We start from the raw sequence: 23,737 nt of genomic DNA, 5'->3' as shown, positions 1-23,737 counted from the left end.
AAAAAAAAGAAAAAAAAAAAAAAAAAAAAAAAAAAAGATTTGAGAAAAAAAGAGGTTTGAAATAATTATTATAAGGGGGATAACTTGAGCAGAGAAATATCAGATTGCTGAGCAGTTGGGAGAGCCCAGCTGAGTGTTTATGTTGAACTTTATGATGGCACTAGTCTTGCACAGGTGGTACCACACCTGTAGTGTGGCTTTTGCCACACAGTGCTCAACTGCTTAGTCACAGGCACTGAGACAGCGAGTAACTGTGTTTACTCACAGCACCAGTTGGGTGCTATAAAGAGAAGGGGGGAGTTTAAGGTTTGGGAAAAGATTTATTAAAATGATAGATTATGGAACTTAGCTGGGTAGGGAGGGAGGAAAGTAAGAAACATGTAACAGACAAAGAAAACACAGAGAAGATTTCTAATGAATCCCAAGAATGGTCATCGTGGGCATTGACAAACAAGATACAAAGATGTAAGGTTACGGTTAGAGAACTGGATGCATGAATTAGTGATTTCTGGAAACTAATCAATTTCAGGTATTGCCTCAGTCCAGGTATGACTGTGGGTGGGAGTCACCATGTCAGAGGGAAGGAGAAAGTCACTGAAGAGCATGAGAGTCAGAAACTAAGAGACCTGGCCTTGGGTGGGTCATCCGTGTGGTTGTTAAAGACACCCAGAAGAATGGCAGGAGTTTGTGTGAAGAGGAATCATGTAAACCAGGCACCAAAATCCTCAGAAACTGGTGAGGAGATAAATGTATTCAGGAAAGAGGTTAGGTGGTACAACTCAAAAAGCAGAGCCATAAAGAGGCAGGGATGTTATTTTTCTTTACTTTTCCTAGAGAATTAGAGAGTAATTGGAAGCAGCAATGGGGAGTCAGATATATGAAAAAGAACACCCAGCTATATACTGCAGGCCAGTTAAGCATCCCACATCCGTTGTCTGAGCTTGGAAGAGAGCAAAGCTAGTTTGGTTGCCATGGTGATCAACGCCATGTCTCCGGGCTCATTAATCCTGTGATCCAAACTAAGCACTTAGCAATGGCTTCTGAATAAATGCAACAAAGCTCTGCATACTGAAAAGGGCACATTCATGTTAAGCAGAGGAAAAAGGTTTTCAATTTCATTCATTAAACCTGAGTAAATAATTTAATATCTTTGTGCGTCAGTCCTCCTAGCTAATGAATAAGGATAAATGCCTAATGGAAAATCTAGCTTAATAAAGTTAACAGCATTGGCTCTGCATATAAAAGAAATTGATGTTGCCAGTATATATGCATATGAAGGGGAAAATGGAAAGGAAAATAACGTATATTAAGTGTCTATGATGTGGCTACGTCAGATACTTTAAAATAAAATGTTTCATTTAATCCTTGTGAGCGTGTACATTATTCTCATTTTATAGACGAGGAATATGAAACTCAGAGAAATTAAATAAGGTTTCAGTTCACACAGCTTGTTGGATCCAGGCAGGCCTCCTTCTATTTGGTTTGGGTCCAGGATGGTCCCACTGTGTCTTGGTGAAAAGTGTATACTGCTTACCCTTCTAAGACATTGGTAATTAAAAAATGAGAAGAAAAGTTTTTGCTAAGCTGACACTTACTGTATAAAAGAGAAGCTTAAATGCTATACCAGAGTTCCATTAGCTTGAAAAAAAATTCACTACTATAAGATGTTTTTAAAGGCTTTTTTAAAAAAAAAATGAGAAGGCAGCTGGGTATATTAGAAGTGTGGGTATATTAAAAGGTTTGAAAACTGCCAGTGCTTCTTCCAAAATGAGTCCTACCAAGGCAATCGCTTACCTCCGCTTGGTCATTTCCTAACATGAAGACCATGTGGAGTCACAAGGGAGACCCTCAACACAGGAGCTGATTCTTTCCTTCTTAGTGTAATACTGGGTTTTCCAGGTTTGCGCCAACAAAGGTGTACATAAGCGATTGAAAAAAATACATTAAAAATCCATTAATTCATTTTCTTTAAAATTAAACTCTTTAATTAAAACCAACACTTTGATCAATTTCTAATTTCTGCCTCCAACAATGTGATATAGCAAGGTTTAAAATAACAGAAATTACTAGATGTGAGTTAAATAATCCCTGTCGCTAAACTTAGTTGTTAGCAATTTTTAAAAATCCAACCACTAATTGTTTTGATCTCACCTATAAGACGATCCCAGGTCTATTTTTTCAAATTTGAGTTGTGTATTGCTGGCCAAGCTATCATTTTCAGCAGGAAAGTAGTAATCGCAGCCTTCTTTCCCCCTGTTAGCGTTATAAGTTTTCTTCTATGACCAACTCTCTTTTCTTTAAGTTCTATCAAAAGCCATATGTGACTTGTGTTCTGAGTTTTCAGCCTGGGTGTGTCATCTTTGTTTTATAACTAGAAGCATCTGAAAATGGAAATTGAAGGATGAAATTTACTTGGGCCTATATTATTTTTTTTTCTATCAGCACTTTTTCTCTAATTTGTTTCTTACTTAGGAGAGTCTGGATCTTATTATCCCCTGAACATTTTAAACACCATTTAGCGAAAGATATCAGATTTATAAACAGAAATGTAAGTGCTTTCTTTGTAATCTCTGTAAGTAATAATTTATGGAAGATAATCTAAACAATTCTAGAAAGAGAGTCAAGGACCCAGATTTTGAGGTAAGATGGTTAAATCAAACAAGAGTGATCTCAGTTTCCATTAAACTAACCAAGAAAATGCACAGATGGGGAAAATAGCAAAAGCATCAGAGTTGGAGGCTAAGAATCAAGCATATGCCAGCTTCCCGAAGAAGTTTCTACTAATTAGAAAGTTAATGAGAACAGAGTAAGAGTGGACACCTCTCTTTTCTGAAACAAAACATCCCTCTGGCAGTCAGAAAAGGTATTAGCCATCCCCCACCGAGAGCCACCGAGGGCGGAATACTGCTGGGGAGGGCTGGATGGGGAGTCCACTGAAAGCAGATCCCTCTGGCATCCTTGCCTTTGCTTACTTGTGGTCTTAGAAGTCTGGCAGCCCTCAGAAACACTCTTCAATTAAGAGGGCTACACCAACCAAAGAAATGGGTGGTAAAGGCGGGAAGTTAATTCACGTCTTGCTGGCAGAATGGAATTAACCTGGGTAGGGGCGGGAAGAAGGGATGGATCACAGCCCTGAGGAAAGTGGGCTTGAACTTAATAATAACAACAACCCGATATGGCACTTCTATCGCATACCTGGCATTTTATCCACGCTCTCATTGATCCTCACAACTATCATATGAGATTAATACTGTTATCCCCAATTGCAGATTGAAACACTGAGCTTTAGTCAAGTTGTTTAATGGTGAAACAAGGTTTTGACGGCAGATCGACCTCAGTGCGGGTCACTTATTTTGTCCACTAGATGGTGCTGCCTCATCTTTGCTACTTAGAGTCCTGCCAGTGATGTACCTTTGCTTTGGGGCTGTGCTGAGGCATTCCCGCTACCTTATTCTGTGAATCTCCTCCCCACTGTAGACTGGACACGCCAGTCAGCAAACCTGTCACTCCCTCAGCTCCTTCTAGAACTGCCTTGTTCATGGTCCCTGATGAATGGAAAGCTTGGGTTATGTTCTGTAACACTCGATCTTTGCTACAACAGCAGATTAGACCAGGCGTGGTATTTGACAAGGGCCGACCAGTGGGCTCAAGGATGGCTTGACATGGAAAGATGAACTTAAGTCCAGTGCTTAAGAATGCAGGTTCTGGAGTAAGACTGCCTGGGTTCACATCTGCCTCTTCCATTAACTGTCCAAGTAAATGAGGGCAAGATTTAACTTCTTTGAGTCACAGCCCTCATCTACTGATAATAGCCCAAGTTCATTCTAGGGAACTCCAACCAGGGTTTAGGAAGCAGGTATGGCTGTTCCCCAATACCTGCACCAGTGTAGGCATCTTTGTACTGTCTAGAAAGGCATTTCCCCAAGTGCCTATATTAAACACTGATTCTGGGTTATTAATAGGTCTTTCAAAAAGAGAGTTACTTTGTCAAATAAGTTCAGGAAAACCAAGGTTAAATTAGACAGATTTCCTTACCATAAAACTCAGAATCTTTCATATACTAATGTTAATTGTAAATATAACAAGATACACAGTATCTATACATTTATTTAATAGAGCTTTTATTTTTAATGTATCTTGCAATATTAATATGCCACAGAGCAGACTTTGGGAAATGTTGGCTTAGAAGAATGAAATTGAGTCTTAGAGCTAGAAGGGGCACTCATATTTGGTGCAGCAAGAACTGCACTTCGCCCTGTATCCGTCAGCCTTCCCTCCAGCTTCCTGTTGGAGGGCAAATTCTATCACTGCCGAAGGCAGAATAACGACATCCAGTGTTGTCTGTGTCCTAATCCCTGGAGCTTGTGGATATGTTACTTTACATGGCAGAAGGGACTTCGCAGATGCGATTAAACTAAGAACTTTGAAATGTGGAGATTATTTTATATTATCCAGATTGGCCCATTCTTCTTAAAATCACAGGATCTTTTGTGGTTACAGTCAGAGGGAATGTGACTATGGAAGGAAGGCCAGAGAGATTTAATGTGACAATAATTCTACCCGCCATTGCTGGTTGTGAGGATGGAAGAAGGAGATGGATGAACCAAGGAATGTGGGGTGGCCTTTAGAAGCTGGAAAAGGCAAAGAAATGGATTCTCCTAAGAGCCTCCAAAAGGAATGCATTCTCACTGACCCCCGATCTTAACCTACTGTATTAGTCGGAGTTATACAGAGAAACAGGACCTGCACGAGGGGAGTGTGTGTGTGTGTGTGTGTGTGTGTCTGTGTGTGTGCACGCATGTGTGTGTAGAGAGAGAGAGGGAGAGAGAGATGAGATTTATTTTAAAGAACTGCCTTATGCAGTATAGAGGTATGAGTCCAAAGTCTGCAGGGTAGGCTGACAGGCTAACCTCAGGGAGGAGTTGCAGTTTTTCAGTTTGTGGGCAGAATTCCTCCTTGCTTGTGGGAAATCTGAACTAAAGCTTTCAACTGATTGGATGAGGCCCCCCCACATCATGGAAGGCAATCTGTTTTTGCTCAAAGTTCACTGGTTTTAAAGTTAATCTCATCTAAAAAAAACCACCTTCACAGAAACATCCAAAATAATGTTTGATCAAATAACTGCATGCTGTCACCCAGCCAAGCTGGTACATAAAATTAACCATCGTATCCACTGAGACCTGTGTCATACTTCTGACCTACAGAACTGTAAAACAATAAATGTGTGTTGTTTTAAGCCACTCAGTTTGTGATAACTTGTTACAGCAGTGATAGGAAACTAGTGCACTCACACCATGCCCGTGCTAAGCCTGGCCATCTACTGCCATGCTAGTCATTTTCTGTTGAGGACCTCATCATCTGTCTTTCAGTTTTGGTCCATTTCCCTAGTTCTGTCATCATCTAGGATGAGTTTTGATCCTGACATAGATTACCAATCCAGACTCACCCTTACAGCTCCTTGACTTCCACAACTCTAGCAATGTTCACTTCCCTCCCGGTCAGCCATCCACTCCCATGACCAAACCCTGGCCCTTTCTATTGCTCCAGTATTTTCACTTTGTATCTTTTCATTGTAGTTTCAGTTGTACCTTCTCTGTTCTTCAAGGTCTTAGTGACTCTAGTTCCTTGCACCTCTTTTTATCCATATGTCTTAGCTCCTCTCAGCATCATTTCATTTCCTATTTGGTCTTGGCTTCCTGGTTGATTACTTGAATTACTGTCTACCAACATTATGGCTTTACCACAGTAGGGTTCTTCTGGGCTAGCACAGACCTGGGCAAATACACCTCTCCTTACTATTAAATAACTTATAAAAATGCATCAAAACCTACCAAAAAAAGCCCTTTAGCAATAGCTATATATACTAAATATATGAACAAACTATAAAGCAATGAATAAGTGCAATTTCTATTAATCACATCATCAAAGAGAATAGATTGGGATGTACATTTTTGATGAGATGCCTTATGCTGTACCCTCCTAAACAAAATGGTCAGATGGCCCCCCAAGAGTTAGAGAAAGATGTTGGCTCACATATTTGATGCCTGGCTTCAGGGTACATAAATTCTCCCTTCCTTAACTTCTTTATTAGTCAGTACTCATAGAGAATGCAATTCACAACAAGCAACATGTCTAGAATTAGGGAAGATCCCATAATCTCAGATGATTCGTTGCTGCCCGTCTTACAGATTTCTCAGTGTTGAAGATGGTAAAAAGAAGTCCAACTTGGAGTTTATAAAAAATGCTCTTGTTCAGCAGAGAGGGGACATTACCCTGACAACTCAGGGGAGGATAATTCTGAAACTACCTTTCTGTAACAAACAGACAAAAATCGTAAAGACCTCTGCTTAATTCCACCTAAAGTTTGAAAGGGGCATGGATTCTATGATACCTAAGAAGATAATGGACTGAAATAAAGGCAGAAATGTGAAGGGAGCTGGTGGGGGTGAGGTGGAGGGGAATAATTTCCTGCTTTCCTTTACCTCAGTTGCTGTTCCAAACCTTTATGCAGCCACACCTCTAGTTTCACCAGCTTGGGACACAGACGATATCACACACAGGTATCCGGGTTATAAGAGCTGTAATCCTCTGCATACTGGGTTAGCAGGGAGTGTTTCTCCAAGGTCCCCTTCCTGATATGAATCCCTAGCAGAGACCTAACCTCTTTTCAAGCAATTGTTCTTTCTCTAAGCAGCTGGTTGTACAAAGAACCCAGATGTTCCCTCTGGACTAACAGACTCCTCAGTCATTGTCAAGGATGCTGCTGCTGCAGAGGCGGGCTTCTCACCTTTGCTTTTGCTGCTGCTACTCCACTGACAAAGGGGATCCTACTGTTGCTTGGCTAATTCCTTCTCACACAATTGGTTTCTGCTAACCTGATGCCTCATTTGTACCTCTCTCCTTCATACTATATCATCTCCCCATCTCACTCTAGTCCTGCCTCCACACAGCCGGGGCCATAAACTTCCACCTTTGGGGCTGCTCCAGGCCTCCCCTGGCTCTGAGTCCAGAACTAATGGAATTTTGTCCCCAGGTAGAGAAAGGAGTCCTTACTCACTTTTTCTAAATTTGTAGCCTTTCTTTCTTTCTTTTTTTTTCTGTAAACTTCCTCATGATTAACTTCTTTTGTGGTTGAGTGGACAATAACAGAATTCATTTCCTTCAGCAAAAATACCATCTCAACCATGAGATATGGTCTGACTTCAGGAGCCCAACAAGATTATTTCCAAATAGTATAATAATGGTACATTTTCCAAAGTCTGAGTTATTCAGTGTTATCTGTGGTTACTTTGCTAAATTTTAATCAATGTTTTTTGGAATTAAAAAGATAAAAAATAAAATAGGTATAAGGTGACTGAGCTCAGTGCCTGCATTTTCCAATAGCATGTCTAGAAAGATATCTTTTCTTTAAGGTTGGGTAAATTAGAAATAAACAAAATGATAAATAAACATGGGCTCTATGAAAGAAATCTGCTTCCCAAGGGATGAGAAGCAGTGTTCTGAGGAGATGGCAGATAAGCTTAGATATAAAAAAGATTTGCTTCAGAAGACAGAGGAAAATAGTTTGTGATATTTGCTTCCCGTTTTTCAATATGGTTAAAAAATATATATAAGTAGCTCTTAAAGAAGAAGAAACTTGTTATGAGAACAGACCAAGTGTAAAATAGTTTGGTTTAATAAACATTTACAGAGCCAAGCTGTTTTTCTACTTTTTTTACTGGCCTTCTTTCAGTTTGGTTTGCTAGATCTGCTTCTTTTTCTACATTTAAACTGTTGGCATGCCCCAGGGCTCAATCAAAAACACCCTTTTCCCTGGGTGATCCGCTTTAGTTCCATGACTTCAAATATCATCAAATGTGTTCGCATCCTGTTTCAGTCCATCTTGTGCTGCTAGAACAGAATACGATAGACTGGATAATTTATAAGCAATAAAGTATCTGGCTCACAGTTCTGGAGGTGAGAAAGTCCAAGAGCATGGCCCCAGCCTCTGCAGCAGGCCTTTGTTCTGCTTCATCCCAAAGCAGAAGGTGGCACAGCAAGAGAGGGAGAGAGCAAGAGAGCAAGAGGGAGCTGGACTCGCTTTCATAACAACCCGCTTTTGCGATAAGCAACCCACTCCTGTAGTAACGGCATTGATCGTGAGGGCAGACCCTTCATGACCTGACCGCCTCTTCTTAGGTCTTTCCTCCCAACGCTGTTGCATTGGGGATTGAGTTTCCAACACATGAACTTTGGGGGACACACTCAACCATAGCACTCCTATACTTGTATGTCCAGCCTGATCCTCTCCCCTGAACTCCAGACTCATCTATCCAACTATATATAATGCATCTCCACTGGATGTTTAATAACCATGTCCCTAATGAAACTGTGTTTGCTGCCCCTGCCTCTGTGCTCTCCATCTTCCCCTGCTCAGTAAATGACAGTTCTGTTCTTCTAGTGGCTCTAGCCACTAGAAAGCATCTTTGTTTCTTCACTTTTCCTCATACCTCATACCCCACAGTAGCAAGATCTGTTGGTGCTGTCAATACCTATCTTCTGTCTTGACAACTTCAAACCATCTACACTGTGACCATCCTACCCCAAGCCACGCTTTTTCTTCCTGGACTGTGATTATCGCCTTCCAATAATTTTCCTGCTTCCATGTTTCCCTCTTTTACAGCCCACCTTCCACACAGCCAGCCAGAGTGATCTTTAAAAAAGGTAAATCAAATCATTTCACTCCCCAGTGTGTCCCCTCACATTCAGAATACGTAGGTCTATAGTCTTCTCTGTGAGCTCCCTGAACCTGACACCGTCCGGCTCTCAATTGCCTTGCTGATGTGGTTTCCCACGGCATTGCTCTTCAGGTGCTTGTCTTCTGTGTGTGTTCTGCCTCTGAGCCTTTATCTTTTCTGCTTTCTTTGCCAGGAAAGCCTTCCCCCATCATCTTCAGATAGTTTATTTCCTCATCCTCAGAAAGACTTTACATGAAAAATTTCGTCTCCCTCATCATTCCCCATCACTTACCCAGCTTTATTTTTCTTTAAAACTTTGTCATCTATGTATGAGTTAACTCTTTTGTCCCTCTTCTTCACTAGCATGTAAACCTCATGAAGTTAGTGACATTGTCTGCTATGCTATTCCCAAACCATAGAACAGTAGCTGGTACATAGTAGGGGCTCAGTAAATATTTGTCATGCGATCACCACCACAATCAATTTTAGAACATGTCACCAGCCAACAAATAACTACACTGTACCCTTTAGCAATCACCCACCACTTTCCCCCAATCTCTGCTTCCAGGCAACCACTAATCTATTTTCTGCATCTTCGTATGTGTCTATATTGGACTTTTCATATAAGTGGAATCATACAACACGTTATTTTCTGTATCTGGCTTCTTTCACTTAGCATAATGTTTTCAGTATTTCTTGAAATAATGAGATAAAAAAATGTATCAGTACTTCATTCCTTTTCAATGATGAATAATATTCTGTTGTATGGATATACCACATTTTATCCATCCATTATCAGTTTATGGACATTTGGGTTGTTCCACTTTTGAGCTATCTTGAATAATGCTGTTAGGAACGTTTACGTGCAAGTTTTTGTGTGGACATATATTTTCATGTTTTTTGGGGGGGTGTATACCAAGAAATGGAATTGCTGGGTCATATGGTAATGCTGTATTTAACTTTTTGAGGAACTGCTATACTGTTTTCCAAAGTGGCTGCATCATTTTACGTTCCCATCAGCGGTGGAGAGATGGTGAAGCCACAGACTGAGGTAGCCTGGATTCCTGAGAGATAAAATAGAGGACATTGGTTCTAGATTTCTCCTTGGAACTACAGGGTGCTATGTGAGAGTGAGAAATAACCTTTTTTTTGCCTTAAGCCACCAAGATTTGAGTGTTGCTACAACAGCGTAATTTAGTTTATTCTGACTAAATCCTAGCCTAAGGAAAAATTAAAATATATTGGCAATCAAGGAAGAGTTGAATAACCTAGCCAAGGGTACAATGGAGATGCAACTGGGTAATTAGAGCCAGTAACTCAAACTGCGTCCAACAGGGTAGAGATGTGTAAAGCTTTAACAAGGAATCCACTGCAGGAAGGACCAATGAGATTTTTGGTAATGGTAATACAATCTGCCATGGAAGATTTAGGAACTGTGAGTACAAATGTGTTGGATGGGTCATACACAAAGGCTTTGCAGGATGACATTAGGACAAAGATAAAAGAAAGACTGAGCCAGTTACCTTGTCTTCAGTGAAAATGAGAGAGTCACTGGAAGTTTGTGAGATTATGGATAAGAAAGATAAAGTGTAACCTCACTGGGTGAAATAAACCTTAAAGGATGAGATACACAAGGGTGAGTAATAATGGTCTTGTTGATCTAGAAGAAGGTAGTTCTCAACTCCAGACCTTAGAGAATGTGTGTATTAGAAAAATGGTACCTTTAAAAAAATGGTATTTCATTTAAGATTTCATTTAAGACAAGACTATAGAAGATACAAGAAAATATATTTACCAAAGATTGTAGACTGAAAGGGCAAAATTGAAACTAGTACAAAGCAGCCAACTGAAAATATGCTTTGGTGACAGTTAATAACAAACTTGACATTGTACAAAATTGCATCCTTGACAAGGGAGCAGATTTAAGAAACAACTCCAGAACACGCAGAAAATGAAAAGCCCTGAACAGGAAAAAAAAAAAAAAAAAAAAAATCTAACCTTTGAATAATAGATGTTTCTAAAAAATTCTTAGTGTTAATAATATGTAAGACAATAAACTCTTAGTTAATGCTCAAAACATAGCAGACATTATCAATATTTTCATAAAGGAAAGCTGAACAAACATGCTGTCTTTACCTGCACGAAAGCCTATCCAAGCCCTAGCATGATTTCAAACTGAGGCAGGTGTAGTTCCAGTTGATAAGGCCAAGTGTAAACTAAACAGAATGAAACATCTCAAATAAAACAAGCACCTAATGAGGATTCTAAACTTCTACCTGACGTTAGTATATTGAACCAAATTCCTTCTCAAATCCTTACTATTAATCCATGCTAATATTTTTCTCTGTTTCCTTAAATTCTCGCACATATTGCAGGCTATTATAACCAAAGAGATGAAAGACTTTTCACTCTGACCTAGTACCTTTTCTAAGAAGTGCGGTTTTTAAAGGTGATGTTAAAAAGGAAGCCATGAGTAGTTTACCATATTTTCATCCATGCATTTCAGGACTGGGGTTGAAAAAATTGTGAGAGGGGATTTCTTACCAATGACTAAATCTTTATGATTGGTGAGCAATTTTAAGCAAATAAAATTTTATGTTACAATACATAAATGTTTCCTTCTAGAATATGACCAACATTTCAATATTTCAGGGTAGAACTAAAAAAAGACCTTATCTAAGAAGCAAATATTAGTTTGGAGATAAAATGGGCAGGTTTGGTTCTCAGCAAAATTAATAGAAAAAATCTAAACCTAGATATACCTTTAATAAAATACCAAATTTCAAAAAAAAAAAAAAATAGTAAAAGTACACCAACCAGTGGAAGAAACGTAGATTACTTCTAAAGAAACAAAATTTGGTGGGCTTCCATTTCTCCATAAGATTTAGTATTAAAAAACAGTAAAACAAACTTATGAAATGTTGAGGAGAAAAATGCTGTTACCCCCAAATTCTAAACTCTTTAAATATTATTTATAATGTATGATGACAGTAGAAAAATAGTCTCAGGTACTTGATTTCTTAAAAAATACGGCAAAAGTTAGCACACCTGAAAAATTTACTGGACTCATGTGACTTTTGACTGGATCACACATGATACATGAGATGTAGTCACAGGGCAGCCTTATTTTTGTCTTCCATTATCTCTTTAGATTATTCAGAGTTTCTCCCCAATTGTGGGATGAAAACTCAGGCAGGTCATGTGTTTTCAGGTAACTCTTAGGTAAGAAAAAGTTATAGTCTCTTTAAGTCTAGAACTCAGTCTCGATTCAAAAGTTAGGCACCAGGGTGACTGGTAATTCAAACTTGGTTTAAAATTGAGGCTCCTCTTCACCTGCACTTGCTCCAGTCTGCTTCAGACGAGAAGCATACAGGTGGGGAAAGGATACATAACCTCTTTCCTCATGTAGTACTTTTCCTCCTTATTACTAAGGGGTTTTCAACCCTGGCAGAGCTGGCACAAGGAAAAGGGAGTGAGAACAGAAGAACAGGAGATGTCTTACCTATAGGGATCTAGTTTGGCCACCTATTGGATTTGGCAAATGTTTAAAGCACTGCAACCAGATGAGCGCATAGAAATAAATTAAAACAGCTATAGTATAGTACTATAAAATCAGAGGCAGCAGTTAAAACTGCTTTAGAAGGATCCCTTTTATTATTTTTGGAAATAAACATGACAAAATTAACAACCCTAGATTAAATTAATAAATTTGGGGAAAGGGAGGGCAAGCGGTAGGTAGGAGGGACAGTGGGATGAGCTCATTTTCCATTAAGTGCTGTCCTACAGGCACATGCACTGGCCACCTATCCAAACCTACAGACGGACGTGAGCATGAGGTTAGCTCACTGCTATAGGACCCCAGTGTGCTCTAACTCCAGTGCAGTGTTTTCAGCAGATAAAATTTTAAGTGTGGCTACTAAGCTTCACTTTCTCCTTCCTTAGGTAGTAGGTAGCCAGTGAAAACTTTCACTTGTCCAGGATATTCATAATGTTTCATACATCAACTGCAAGGGCTCGATTTAGTTTTTTTGGAGTGGCTGGGGGGGAAAACAGGGTATATAATTTGCAGGGTCTAGAGCAAAATGAAAATGTGAGGTCTCTTGTTAAAAAGTATTATTAATAATTTGAAAAGGACAGCAGAACATTTAGCCAAGGGTGGGGCCCTGTGCAAAGATAGTCCTGGCTGGGGATTACTGGCTGCATTGCAACATAGCCCATATATCTGCATTTCCAGTTAGAGGCCCAAATGGTCGCAGCCTCAAAGTCATGATAAGATAAATGCTGTTTATTCGTTAAAAACTCTTTTATATAGTTAACCATGGATAAAACATGAAAGACTAGATTGAGGTTGCATGACTGAATGTAACAACCTTAACTTTGACAATGTGCATCAGAGCTGTAGAATAAGATGTGTAAATAAAGGAGGAAATAACTCAGAGATACCCTATTTCATAAGGCAGGCATCAAGAGATAATGTAATAAATTCACACATTAAGAAACAGAGACAAATATAAGACAGTTTTATTATTTCAACAGAAAAACTAAAACATGATAAAAACATCAAATATTAAAAGAAGTTACTATAAATGAATAAAAACTTAACTTTTATATCAGAAAGTAAAAAGTAGTATCTAAATTTGATTAAAAATAGATAAATAAGTAAATTGGCTGGAGTTATGGAGACAGCTGTCAAAGAATGTAAAAACAAACAGTTGAAGGTGGTTGTCTCTGTGAGTAAGAAATTGTTTTCCAACCAGCTCTTCTATACTTTTGGTTTTTAAAAATATGTTCCTTTTATTTAATAAAATAACTGTGGAGAGCTAACATAAGGTAATTAAAGAGCAAGATATGGTATAAATTTTGGTCAAGAAGGTGCATCTATGAAAACAGATAATGCATATTCCTCTATTTTGGTTTCCAGCGCCTGCCACTCATGTGGGCAGTGCTGTTTAAAGACATTTAGCTGCTCAATGAGGGAAGTTTCTTTAAATTGCTTGCTAAAAGGCATGCTATATCATTGGGTAAAAAAATTAAAATCCAACAATCTGTGCTTTATTAAAGGTATATCTAATGTAAAATGATAAAGCTTAGAAACATAAGCAGAAGAAGATACACCAGGATATGTGAATACAAAAGAAAATTAGGCAAGTCTTCAAGGAAAGATGGTGGCACCGCCCTTCTTCCAAAACAAAAACAAAAATGAAATTTTAAAAAATATTTCTTTTTTTATGTGTGTTTTCCTTTTCTATTACAATGATACTGGATTAAAATACTAAAAAAGAGTATCATGTGATAGTAATCCTAAAACCAAGGAAATATTTTAACTTCATACCACAAACTTTAAGAAATGTCGTATTAGAGTAGATAGTTCAGGTGAAAGAATAAAACCTAGATTTTCTATATGGCCTAAAAGGGCCCAAGTATAACGTAGTTTCACTATTATATTCCATCTTCTTTCTCGCACTTTCTTTCTGATCCTTGCACATGCCAAGCTCGTTCCTGGATTGGGGCCTTCATACTTGCTGTGCCTCTGCCTGGAATGCTTTTCTCCCAGATATTTCATGGTTAGTCTCAGGTCAGAGGTCAAATCCTCAGTAGCCAGCCCTCATGGCCATTATCATTACATCCTGTTTTATTTTTTTTTTTAATTTTTTTCTTCATTGTATTTGTAACTATCTGAAATTACCTTGTCATGTATTTTCTTTTGTGTTTATTTTTTATTTCTCTCAACTAGTGTGTGAATTACTCGACAGCAGGAATCTTGATCATTTAATATGCTGGTCTTTCCCTGTACATGACACAGAGTAGAAACTGAATAAATACTTGCAGAATGAATGAATGATTCTTGAGATGAACACTTGATCCTATTTCTGAAGAGATCATTTTAAACAACGGATTAAATATTCAAGGTTGAGCTAGTTGGGACCAAAGGTATAGGTGGTTTAAGGGAAAGTCAAAACCCCTAGAGAATTAATAATATCTAGAAAACATGGAAGGATTCTTCATTTCCGCTCTTTTGACCTACAGGAAGACAAAAGGGGCTGGGCAGACATTTATGCTGCAGCATTGTATGAAATGATACGGTGCATCCCTGAGTAAAGGACTAATTTGAATCCTGAGTGTGTCCCCTCAACAGAGGCAAATATGCCTCTGACAAGGTGGTTGGCTCTGCAATGCAGGATGTTTAAGGGCGTTATGGCCAGAGGCAGCAGAAACAAAATACACCATTTGTTCAGCTGATCTCTCTGCCTCTTCCATCCTGCTGAAAGACTGAACAAAGTGAAAACAATCAACACTAGGTCTACAAGCTCGGGTTTATTGGAGAGTGTACAAACAAACTAAACTGGTAAAGGAGTCAAAAAGATAACACCCTATTGTTTCAGATCTAATAGAAGGCATGGATAAAACTGTCCCTGTCAAAGGTAAAAAAGCAGAAAGTGTATCTGGAAATATAGTGACTGAATATGGACTATTGCCCATTCCTTTCCTATTTCAACTCCTACACTTTTATTTTGGAAGTTTATTATTTAGCTTTTCATTTGCTTTTAATTTATCTGAAGTTTAACACACACACCTACTCTTCCTACCTCCCTCCACACACACTAGAGATCTAATATGTGCTTTTAGGCTAACCAGCATGGTTAGTCTTTGGTCCCAATACTTTTATTAAATAATCCATTATTTCTCCATTGCCCCATCTGTCATTACAGATGCTTTCTAAGTAAGTAAGTAGGTCTGTTTCTAGGATCTACACAGTTCTTTGGTCTAGCTGTCTCTGCATACAACAATACCAAACTATTTTAATAGTTTTGCTTTGATATTTGGTAGGGTGAGTACCTCTTTTTCACTGTCTTTTCTTTCCCCCTCATTCTTTTTACTTCTCTTTTCAAAATTAATTTGCTCTTTACTCTTTGGAAATTCTGTGGAAAAAGATGTTTGAACTGCATTGAATTTATAGATTAATTCAGGACTAATGGCTATCCATACAATAATGAGTCTTTCTATTCATGAACATAGTAAAATTTTCATTTATTTAGGTCCTTTCCTTCAATAAAGTTTTTATCATTTCCTTCATAATGAACTTTTACATATCCTGAAAAATAAGTAAGAAAAACACCACCCTATGAAAAATGGGCTGAAGCTATGAACAGACAATTTGTACAAGTGGAAATTTCATGACTTGTAAACATATGAGAAGATATTCTAGTGGTAACTAGGGGAATGCAAATTAAATCAAAACGCCGTTTTATACCATCTAATTGGCAAACATTAAAAAGTTTGAGAGAATAAAGTGTTGGAAATGATTTTGAACCTTTACGCTCTACCAATGGATGCATAAATTAACACAACCACTGATGAGTATAATTTAATATAGTTAAAAATGTTCATACATTACCACCCAGTACTTACATTTGTCTCTCAAGAAACTCTGCACAATTTAAAAGGTATTTGCTATTGTGAAAAAGCTAAAACAACTTAATTGTCCTTGGAATAGCTGAGCTGTAGTTTAATTATACGATATAATTCTATTCAGCAGTTGAAATAAAATCAGCTCTCTGCTCAAAAATGTAGTGTGACTGATAAAAACAGGTTGTGAAAGTGACATATCATTGTATATATATTGTTTATGGATACGAATATAAGTAGTAAAAGAACAAAAATTTTCCAAGCAGTGACAAACATCAACTTTAAAATAATAGATTGGTTAATGGACACAAAGAATGAGTACATTCTGTAATGAGGAATATGCCAACTAACCTGATTTGATCATCACGTATAGTACACAAATACTGATAGTCAACTCTGTACCCTACAAATATGTATACTCAATTAGTTTCAATAAAAAAATAATAAAACAAAATAGTAGTTATCACTGTGGAGAAAGAAAGGGAGGAGAGAAAGGAGAAATGAGCTAGGTTTGTCTGTAAAATTTTATCTTAGACAAAAAGCAAATATCTTAAGCAAATATGCAAATATCTGTCAAATATGGGCATGGTATATAGGTGCTTGTAATATTTTCCAGAATTTTCTGTATCTTTGAATATTTCATAATTTGCAGAAAAATCTTAGATTTAGTGCTGATATAATAGATATTTTAGATATAGTGACACAACAGAGTTCTAACCTCTCTTTTACATATAAACAGAAAATACAACTATAGTATAAATCAAGGTGAGATTAGACTTTCATTCATTCAAAATTTTTCCAAGATTTTTTCTTATTTTGGAATACCATTCATTGTGGCAATTATGCTGTTTAAATTACAATACAAAACACAGGTATCAGTTCAAATATGTAGCTGTTTGGACTCTACATATGGGTTCATGGAAATCATATTTTATTACGTCATCTAAGTTAGTCTTTCCCAAACATTAACATACTGAATTTCACACTATCTCATTGTAATTTATTTATATTGTCTGTAACAATTATAATTTTGCCTATACATGTTAGCTAGGGCATTGTATTTATTTTTAAAGATGATGTGTGCAGGTAGTTGAACCTGTGGATTTCACTGCAGAACAGGAAAGGTGTGTCTGTAGCACTGATCTGGGCTGGTCCTCCATCTCAGCACTAATCTTCCCTCCATGTCCCAAGGCTCTTCAAGAATCATGACCATGAGGACAGGGAGGGAAGAGAGGAGCTGGTTTAGGGACCTGAAGTGGGGATGTTGTATATGTTTGTTTTCTGTCTCTTATAGCAGAATACTTGATACAGAGTAATGTACAAGGAAACAGAATTTATTTCTTGAAATTTTGGAGGCTGGGAAGTTCATGGTCCAGGGGGCACATCTGGTGAGGGCCTTCTTATTGGTGGGGACTCTCTACAGAAGTCCTGTGGTGATGCAGCGTATCTGGAGGAGGCTGAGCAAGAGCGTGCCAACGTGCTTCTTCCTCTCCTGATAAACCACGAGTGCAACTCCCGTGATAACCCACTTATCTATTACCCAATTAATCCATGAGTGATTAATCCATTCATGAGGGTATAACCTTCACAGTCCAATTACCTCCCCAAAGTCCCACCTTTCAACACTGCTGCATTGAGGATCAAGCTTCCACATGAGATTTGGAGGAGACAAACATTCTTATCATAGCAGATGTGGATTCTCTGAGTCTGGGAAGATGAAAGCATGACAGCTTCTACAGTGATGGAAACCTGCTTCTTGCTCCCAGTCTCCTCCCAGTAGCAGAGCCAGCAGATAGAGCCACAATGATGACCGATTGCAGACGGTTGGCCAACCTAAGAAATGGGGGCCTGGAAGCAGTTTAATTTTTTTTTCTTTTGGGAGCAAAATGAGATGTGAGGCTTCATTGTGAAATTATGTTATCTGTTGGGGTAATAAAAGGAGACGATCACACACTATGGAAGAACAGGAAAAATTTAATATTAACGACACTGTGTGAATGTCCCCCTATAATCGCAACTTCAGGAAATTTCCCCACAGCTGTCTTTTCCCTTGGGCCTGGTCAGCTGGCTGCCATTTCTTGGGGCCATCTCCCAACCTTCTGTTCAAATTCTTATCCTATCTCTCAAAATCTCCTCTTTGGCCCATTTTCAGTGCACACAAATCTCTGCCTCCTTTGCCTGTAGATAAAATCTGAAAACTCCTTGTTCTTTATCATGTTGAGCAAATTTAACTTTTTATCTGTCTCACTTACTACCATTCCAGACTACTTCTGGAGACTGTCTTGTACACATTAAGAGGTTCATTGAAAGGGCTTCTCTCGTTAAAAGTTACTTTAACCTGGAAATAATTTACCCTGCTCACTTAGAATGAAAATTGCTGCAATTTTTTCAGGAGGTGTATTTTACAGAAATGTAAAGAAAACCTTTTAGAGAAACAGACCATGTTTCTGCATGGAAGAACTGCATATTGTAAGAATGTCAGTTCTTCCTAAATTGATGTGTAAACCAAAATAAGGTCCAGATAAATTAAATGTTAGCCATTTAAAAAAATTTATTAAATACTCAGATATGATTAACCTGAATAGTTGTACAGCCTCTGAGAGGAGTAGAACATTCTAATACAAAGGAAAAAACAAGAGAAAATTTTAATTATCTAAAGTTAACATCACTGTATTTGGGAAATATCAAAATAAACTGGTTAAAGATTTATAGCAATTATGATAGCCTAAGCTAACATCTTAATTTAATGAAGAGCTCATAAAAATGCAAACAAAGCAAAAGACTTCAATATATAAATGAACAAATATTTGGACAATTAATTAAAGTAGAAATACCACTAGTTAATAATCACAGAAAGTGTCCAAACTCTAAAATCAAATAAATTAAGATTTTAAAAAATGAGAGCATTTTTTTACTTCCAAACTAGCAAGAATTTTAAAAAAATGTATAATAACATACTTGTGAGTGAAATAGCTACTTTTATACATCAATGAGAGAGATATATACATACAACTTTTGGCAATCATTCATAAAGACCTTTAGCATAGTTCAGATATTTCAGGTTAATGATTCTATTTTGGCGGAATTTATTCCAAGGAAATAATCCTAAAATTTACATACAAAATTATTATAACATTAATTATAAAATCAAAATTTGGAAAAAACTTGTCCATCCAACAGTAAGGAACACTTACTTTATGGAATATTATGTAGTTACTTTTCAATGATGTTTAAAATGATTGTATAATAACATGGAAATGTTTATAACAGTAAATTAAAAAGTGATGTTGGTCCGTAAAAATATTAAGATACATCCAAGGTAATTAGTAATTAGCGAAAACATTTGACACGATGAGAAATCACTACACACCCATCAGAATGGCTAAAATTAAAAACTGAAAATACCAATGTTGATGAGGAAGTGGCACAAAGAGACCCTTCAAACATGGCTTATTGCAGTGTAGACTGGTATAACTGCCTATTTGACACTACTGATGAAATTGAAGATCTGCATATGCAATGATCCAGCAATTCTACTCATACATAACAAAACCCAGAGAAACCCCTGTACGTGAGCACCAGAGTACACAAATGTACAAGAATGCTCACAGCAGCAGTGTTTGGAGTAGCCTGAAACTGGAGGTGCCCATTACTTTTAGAATGGATAAATTGTGGACTATTCAGGTTAAGAAACAGAACATAATGAAATAAACAAATAAGAGGTAAACATCACACAACATAGATTATTTTCACCGACATAATGTTGAATGAAAGAAATGTCACAAAAAAATTTATGTTCATGATTCCATTTTTATTAAGTTCAAAAATAAATGAAATAAAATTATCTTGTTTAGAATTATATACAAAAGTGGTAAGACTACAAAGTAATGCAAAGTTCTGATTATCTTAATAGTTGGGATGATAGCCCCAGCGGGGTGAGGGGAAGGTACTAGGAAAGTAGAGGGCTTCTCTGGGTCTAGGAGTGTTTGATTTCTTGACCTGGAGATGATTACATGAGTTAAGGCTTTACCATAAAATTTAAAACTGTACATATGTATTTTTATATACTATGTAATGTATGTTGTATATTACAAGTTGAATTGTGTCCCCCCTCACCCACAAAGAAAAAGATATGTTGAGGTTTTAATTTCAAAACCTCTGCATGTGAATTTGTTTTGAAATAGGGTTATTTCAGATATAATTACTTAAGTTAAGATGAGGGAATGCTAAAATAAGGTAGGCCCCTATTGAAGTATGATTGTTGTCCTTATAAAAATATGGCCATGTGATGACACAGAGAGAAAGCTATAAGAAGATAGAGGCAGAGGTTGGAAAGATACATCTCTAAGCCAAGGAACACCAAGGATTGCCGGCCACCATCAGAAACTAGGAGAGAGGTATGAGACAGGTTCTCCTTTAATTAATCCTTCAGAAGGAATTAACCCTGTCAACATCTTAATTTTGGACTCCTAGTCTCTAGAACTGTGGAAGAACAAATTTCTGTAGTTTTAAGCTACCCAGCGTGTGTTACTTTGTTAAGGCAGCTCTTGGAAACTAATACATTATATTTCCACATTAAGAAATATTTTTATAAGCCCCCCCCAAATTTTTATGTTTCTAGTCTCTAATTTCTTGACTAGATTACAAAATCTAAAATCAAGAAATAGTCCAATCATCTTACTTTATATATTCCCTGGGAGAGTTATACCGAAAGACACAATTCAAGTATAAAAATAAAGAGCTCCTATTCACAGAAGGAATCTATGTAGTATAGCTAGCTGTACCAAGAGGTCAAGGATCAATCGTAAATGTCCAAGTACATTAAAAAATAAAGGATGTGTTTTGTTCTAAGTTGGCCTGTAAAAATTTCATCCTGACCCTTTGATTCTCCTCCTTACTGGAAATTCTCCAGCGTCTGAAATGACCCTGCACATGGTTTCTGGGAAGATGTTCTTGTTCATTCCATTTCACTCCAGAGCAAAGAAGAGATGACCTGAAAGAAGACCTAACCCGGAACATCTCCAGGGCAGAATAGTGAGGAATGCAGACGGCTCTGTGAAATACAGACTTTGTTATAATTCTGCTTTCTGAAAGTTAGGAGTACAGACAGTGTGTTTACATAGTTATGATTTTATATAGGACACTGAGCATGCCTGTAGGAGTGTTATCTTTCTCAAATATGTTCCATATGATCAGGGAATGCCATAAATAAGGGCATAAAAGAGCAATACATAAGGAAAAGATTTTTTTTTTCTTTTTTTTTTTGGTGGCTGGCTGGCACAGGGATCTGAACCCTCGGTGTTAATCAGCACCACACTCTCCCAAGTGAGAGAACAGATATTTTTAATTAACAAAATGCAACATATTTCTCTACTACTTCCTAATTTTCATATACCAAAAGGGAGTAAAGTACAGAAAAATGTTCCTCCGGAAACGTAATAATGAGGTAGAATAGCACAGTGATAGAGTTTTGAATCCAGGCTGTCTGCTTTCAAACCTTGGTTCTACTGCTTACTAGTCTGGTGTATTTTTGGCAAGTTATTAGTCTCTGTAAGTACAAATTTCTTCATCTGTTAAATTAGGGTAAAAACTGCACCTACTGCAGAAGGGCTGCTGGGAAGATTCCAGGAGGCAACATATGAAAAGCATTTAGCTCAGAATGTTGCACATGTTAAGTATTTAATAAACGTTAGTTACTGGCATAATAATAATAATAATAACAATAATAATTAAAAGTCTCTTCATATTTATATTTGAAGTAGCTATAAAAATTTCCAGTAGAATTGATTATAAAATGGGCTGCGTAGGATCATTTCTTTCACCCCATTAATTAAATTAGGGAGAGAAGGAAAATTTCAGCCTCTCAAATTGACCATTCTAGTACTTAACATTCCCTGTCAACAAAATGAAATTCACTACAGTTTCCTGGTCCGTTAAATGAGATTAAGTAATCTTTAAGGAGCTTTCCAAGCACAAAAAAATCTGTATTTCTAACATCCTTTGTCAGCCATAAATCAAACATGTTACAGTTTCTAAATCATTTTCTTTCTTTTAATGAGTATTTCTATTGCACTAACTTCTACCTCTATCAATGCAAAGTACGACCTTTAGGCGAGTTTGGTGGCTGAAGTGTGTGTGTGTGTGTGTGTGTGTGTGTGTGTGTGTGTGTGTGTGTGTGTTGTGTTCCAAGGAAGCGTCAGAGACTTAGGTGGCCTTAAATTAATTTCAGTCAAAAGGCTGGGCAATTTCCATGCCACTAAAGTTTGCTTGCACCAAATTTTTAGGTTCACCCGCTTTAAAAAAGAAAAACATTATTTTTTGAAATATTCAAAACAATCGATAGTTAAAATTTTTTTAAATGACATTTGCTATTTTATTGATAAAACCTATTTGGTTATAGAAATCACTTGGTATTTCCAAATCCACCTGGGGGTGAGAACTGAAATTCAGCAACATTCCGTCTAGCCTCTGGCAGAAATCCTTTGTTCTTCTCACCTAGGTACACTCCTGGTTGACCAGGAGATGGCACTGTTGTTCCAAAGGAGTGACTTCCATGAGGCCCAGAAGTGGGATGGGGGGTGGGGGGTGGGAAGGGGAGTAAGGCTAATGTATGGCAGACAGAAGTTAAAAGAGAATTAGTGAGAAAAGTCCTGTTTCATGAGCCTTGGGAATAATGGCAAAATACGTTTAAACAGTTGTCTTCCTCCATTTCCCTTTATAGGGGCAAACGTGAACATGAAGACCAACAACCAAGATGAGGAGACGCCCTTGCACACTGCCGCCCACTTCGGCCTCTCGGAGCTGGTGGCCTTCTACGTGGAGCACGGGGCCGTAGTGGACAGCGTGAACGCGCACATGGAGACCCCCCTGGCTATTGCGACCTACTGGGCCCTCCGCTTCAAGGAGCAGGAGTACAGCAGGGAGCACCACCTCATCTGCCGCATGCTGCTCGACTACAAAGCAGAGGTCAATGCCCGGGATGACGACTTTAAATCCCCCCTCCACAAGGCAGCCTGGAACTGTGACCACGTGCTCATGCACATGATGCTGGAGGCTGGTGCCGAGGCCAATCTCATGGATATCAACGGCTGTGCCGCCATCCAGTATGTGCTGAAGGTCACCTCCGTGCGACCCGCTGCCCAGCCTGAGATCTGCTACCAGCTACTGCTCAACCATGGGGCTGCCAGAATATACCCTCCCCAGTTCCATAAGGTGAGTCTGTGTCCACTGTTAGTCACCGGGTAACTGAGACTCAAACGCCGGCTGGGTCTGCAATCTCCAGGTAACTCAAGCTTGTTTGAGGCTTGAGTCCCTGGGCTAACTACCTATGATCCTCTATCTGGCCTTCTATCTGCACACCTAACCCTAGCTATCTCAATCTAGTTTGTTTGAAATCTGGGCCTGAGAGCCAGGAATGAGAACCAGAGTGGCAGGTAATTTTTCACATCTTGTGTGAACACCAATGAACTGATAGTGGCATCCTGGGGGACTGAATTAAGTCTGCCAGAAAGGTGAATGATGTCAGATGGCCACATATTTGCCATCTATAAAGCAGAATGTATGATCTGAAGATGACTCAGTCTGCTTTGGAATGTTAGCTTGTAATCATGAAA

General features: G+C 38.0%; 1 protein-coding gene across 1 annotated transcript in view; it reads left to right on the top strand.

The window, feature by feature from the left end:
* The window catches only part of ASB4 (ankyrin repeat and SOCS box containing 4), a 67,432-nt gene that overhangs the window by 22,683 nt on the left and 21,012 nt on the right, over window positions 1-23,737 (top strand). Inside the window, exon 3 of the mRNA XM_008579273.1 lies at window positions 22,846-23,336. Coding sequence (XP_008577495.1) covers window positions 22,846-23,336 — 491 coding nt within the window. The remainder of the gene's footprint in view (window positions 1-22,845; window positions 23,337-23,737) is intronic.

This window comes from Galeopterus variegatus, unplaced genomic scaffold (assembly GCF_000696425.1).
Source record: "Galeopterus variegatus unplaced genomic scaffold, G_variegatus-3.0.2 Scaffold1850, whole genome shotgun sequence".
NCBI lineage: Eukaryota > Metazoa > Chordata > Mammalia > Dermoptera > Cynocephalidae > Galeopterus > Galeopterus variegatus.
Note: the sequence above shows the minus strand (reverse complement) of the source record. Positions and strands in the feature narration are given on the sequence as shown.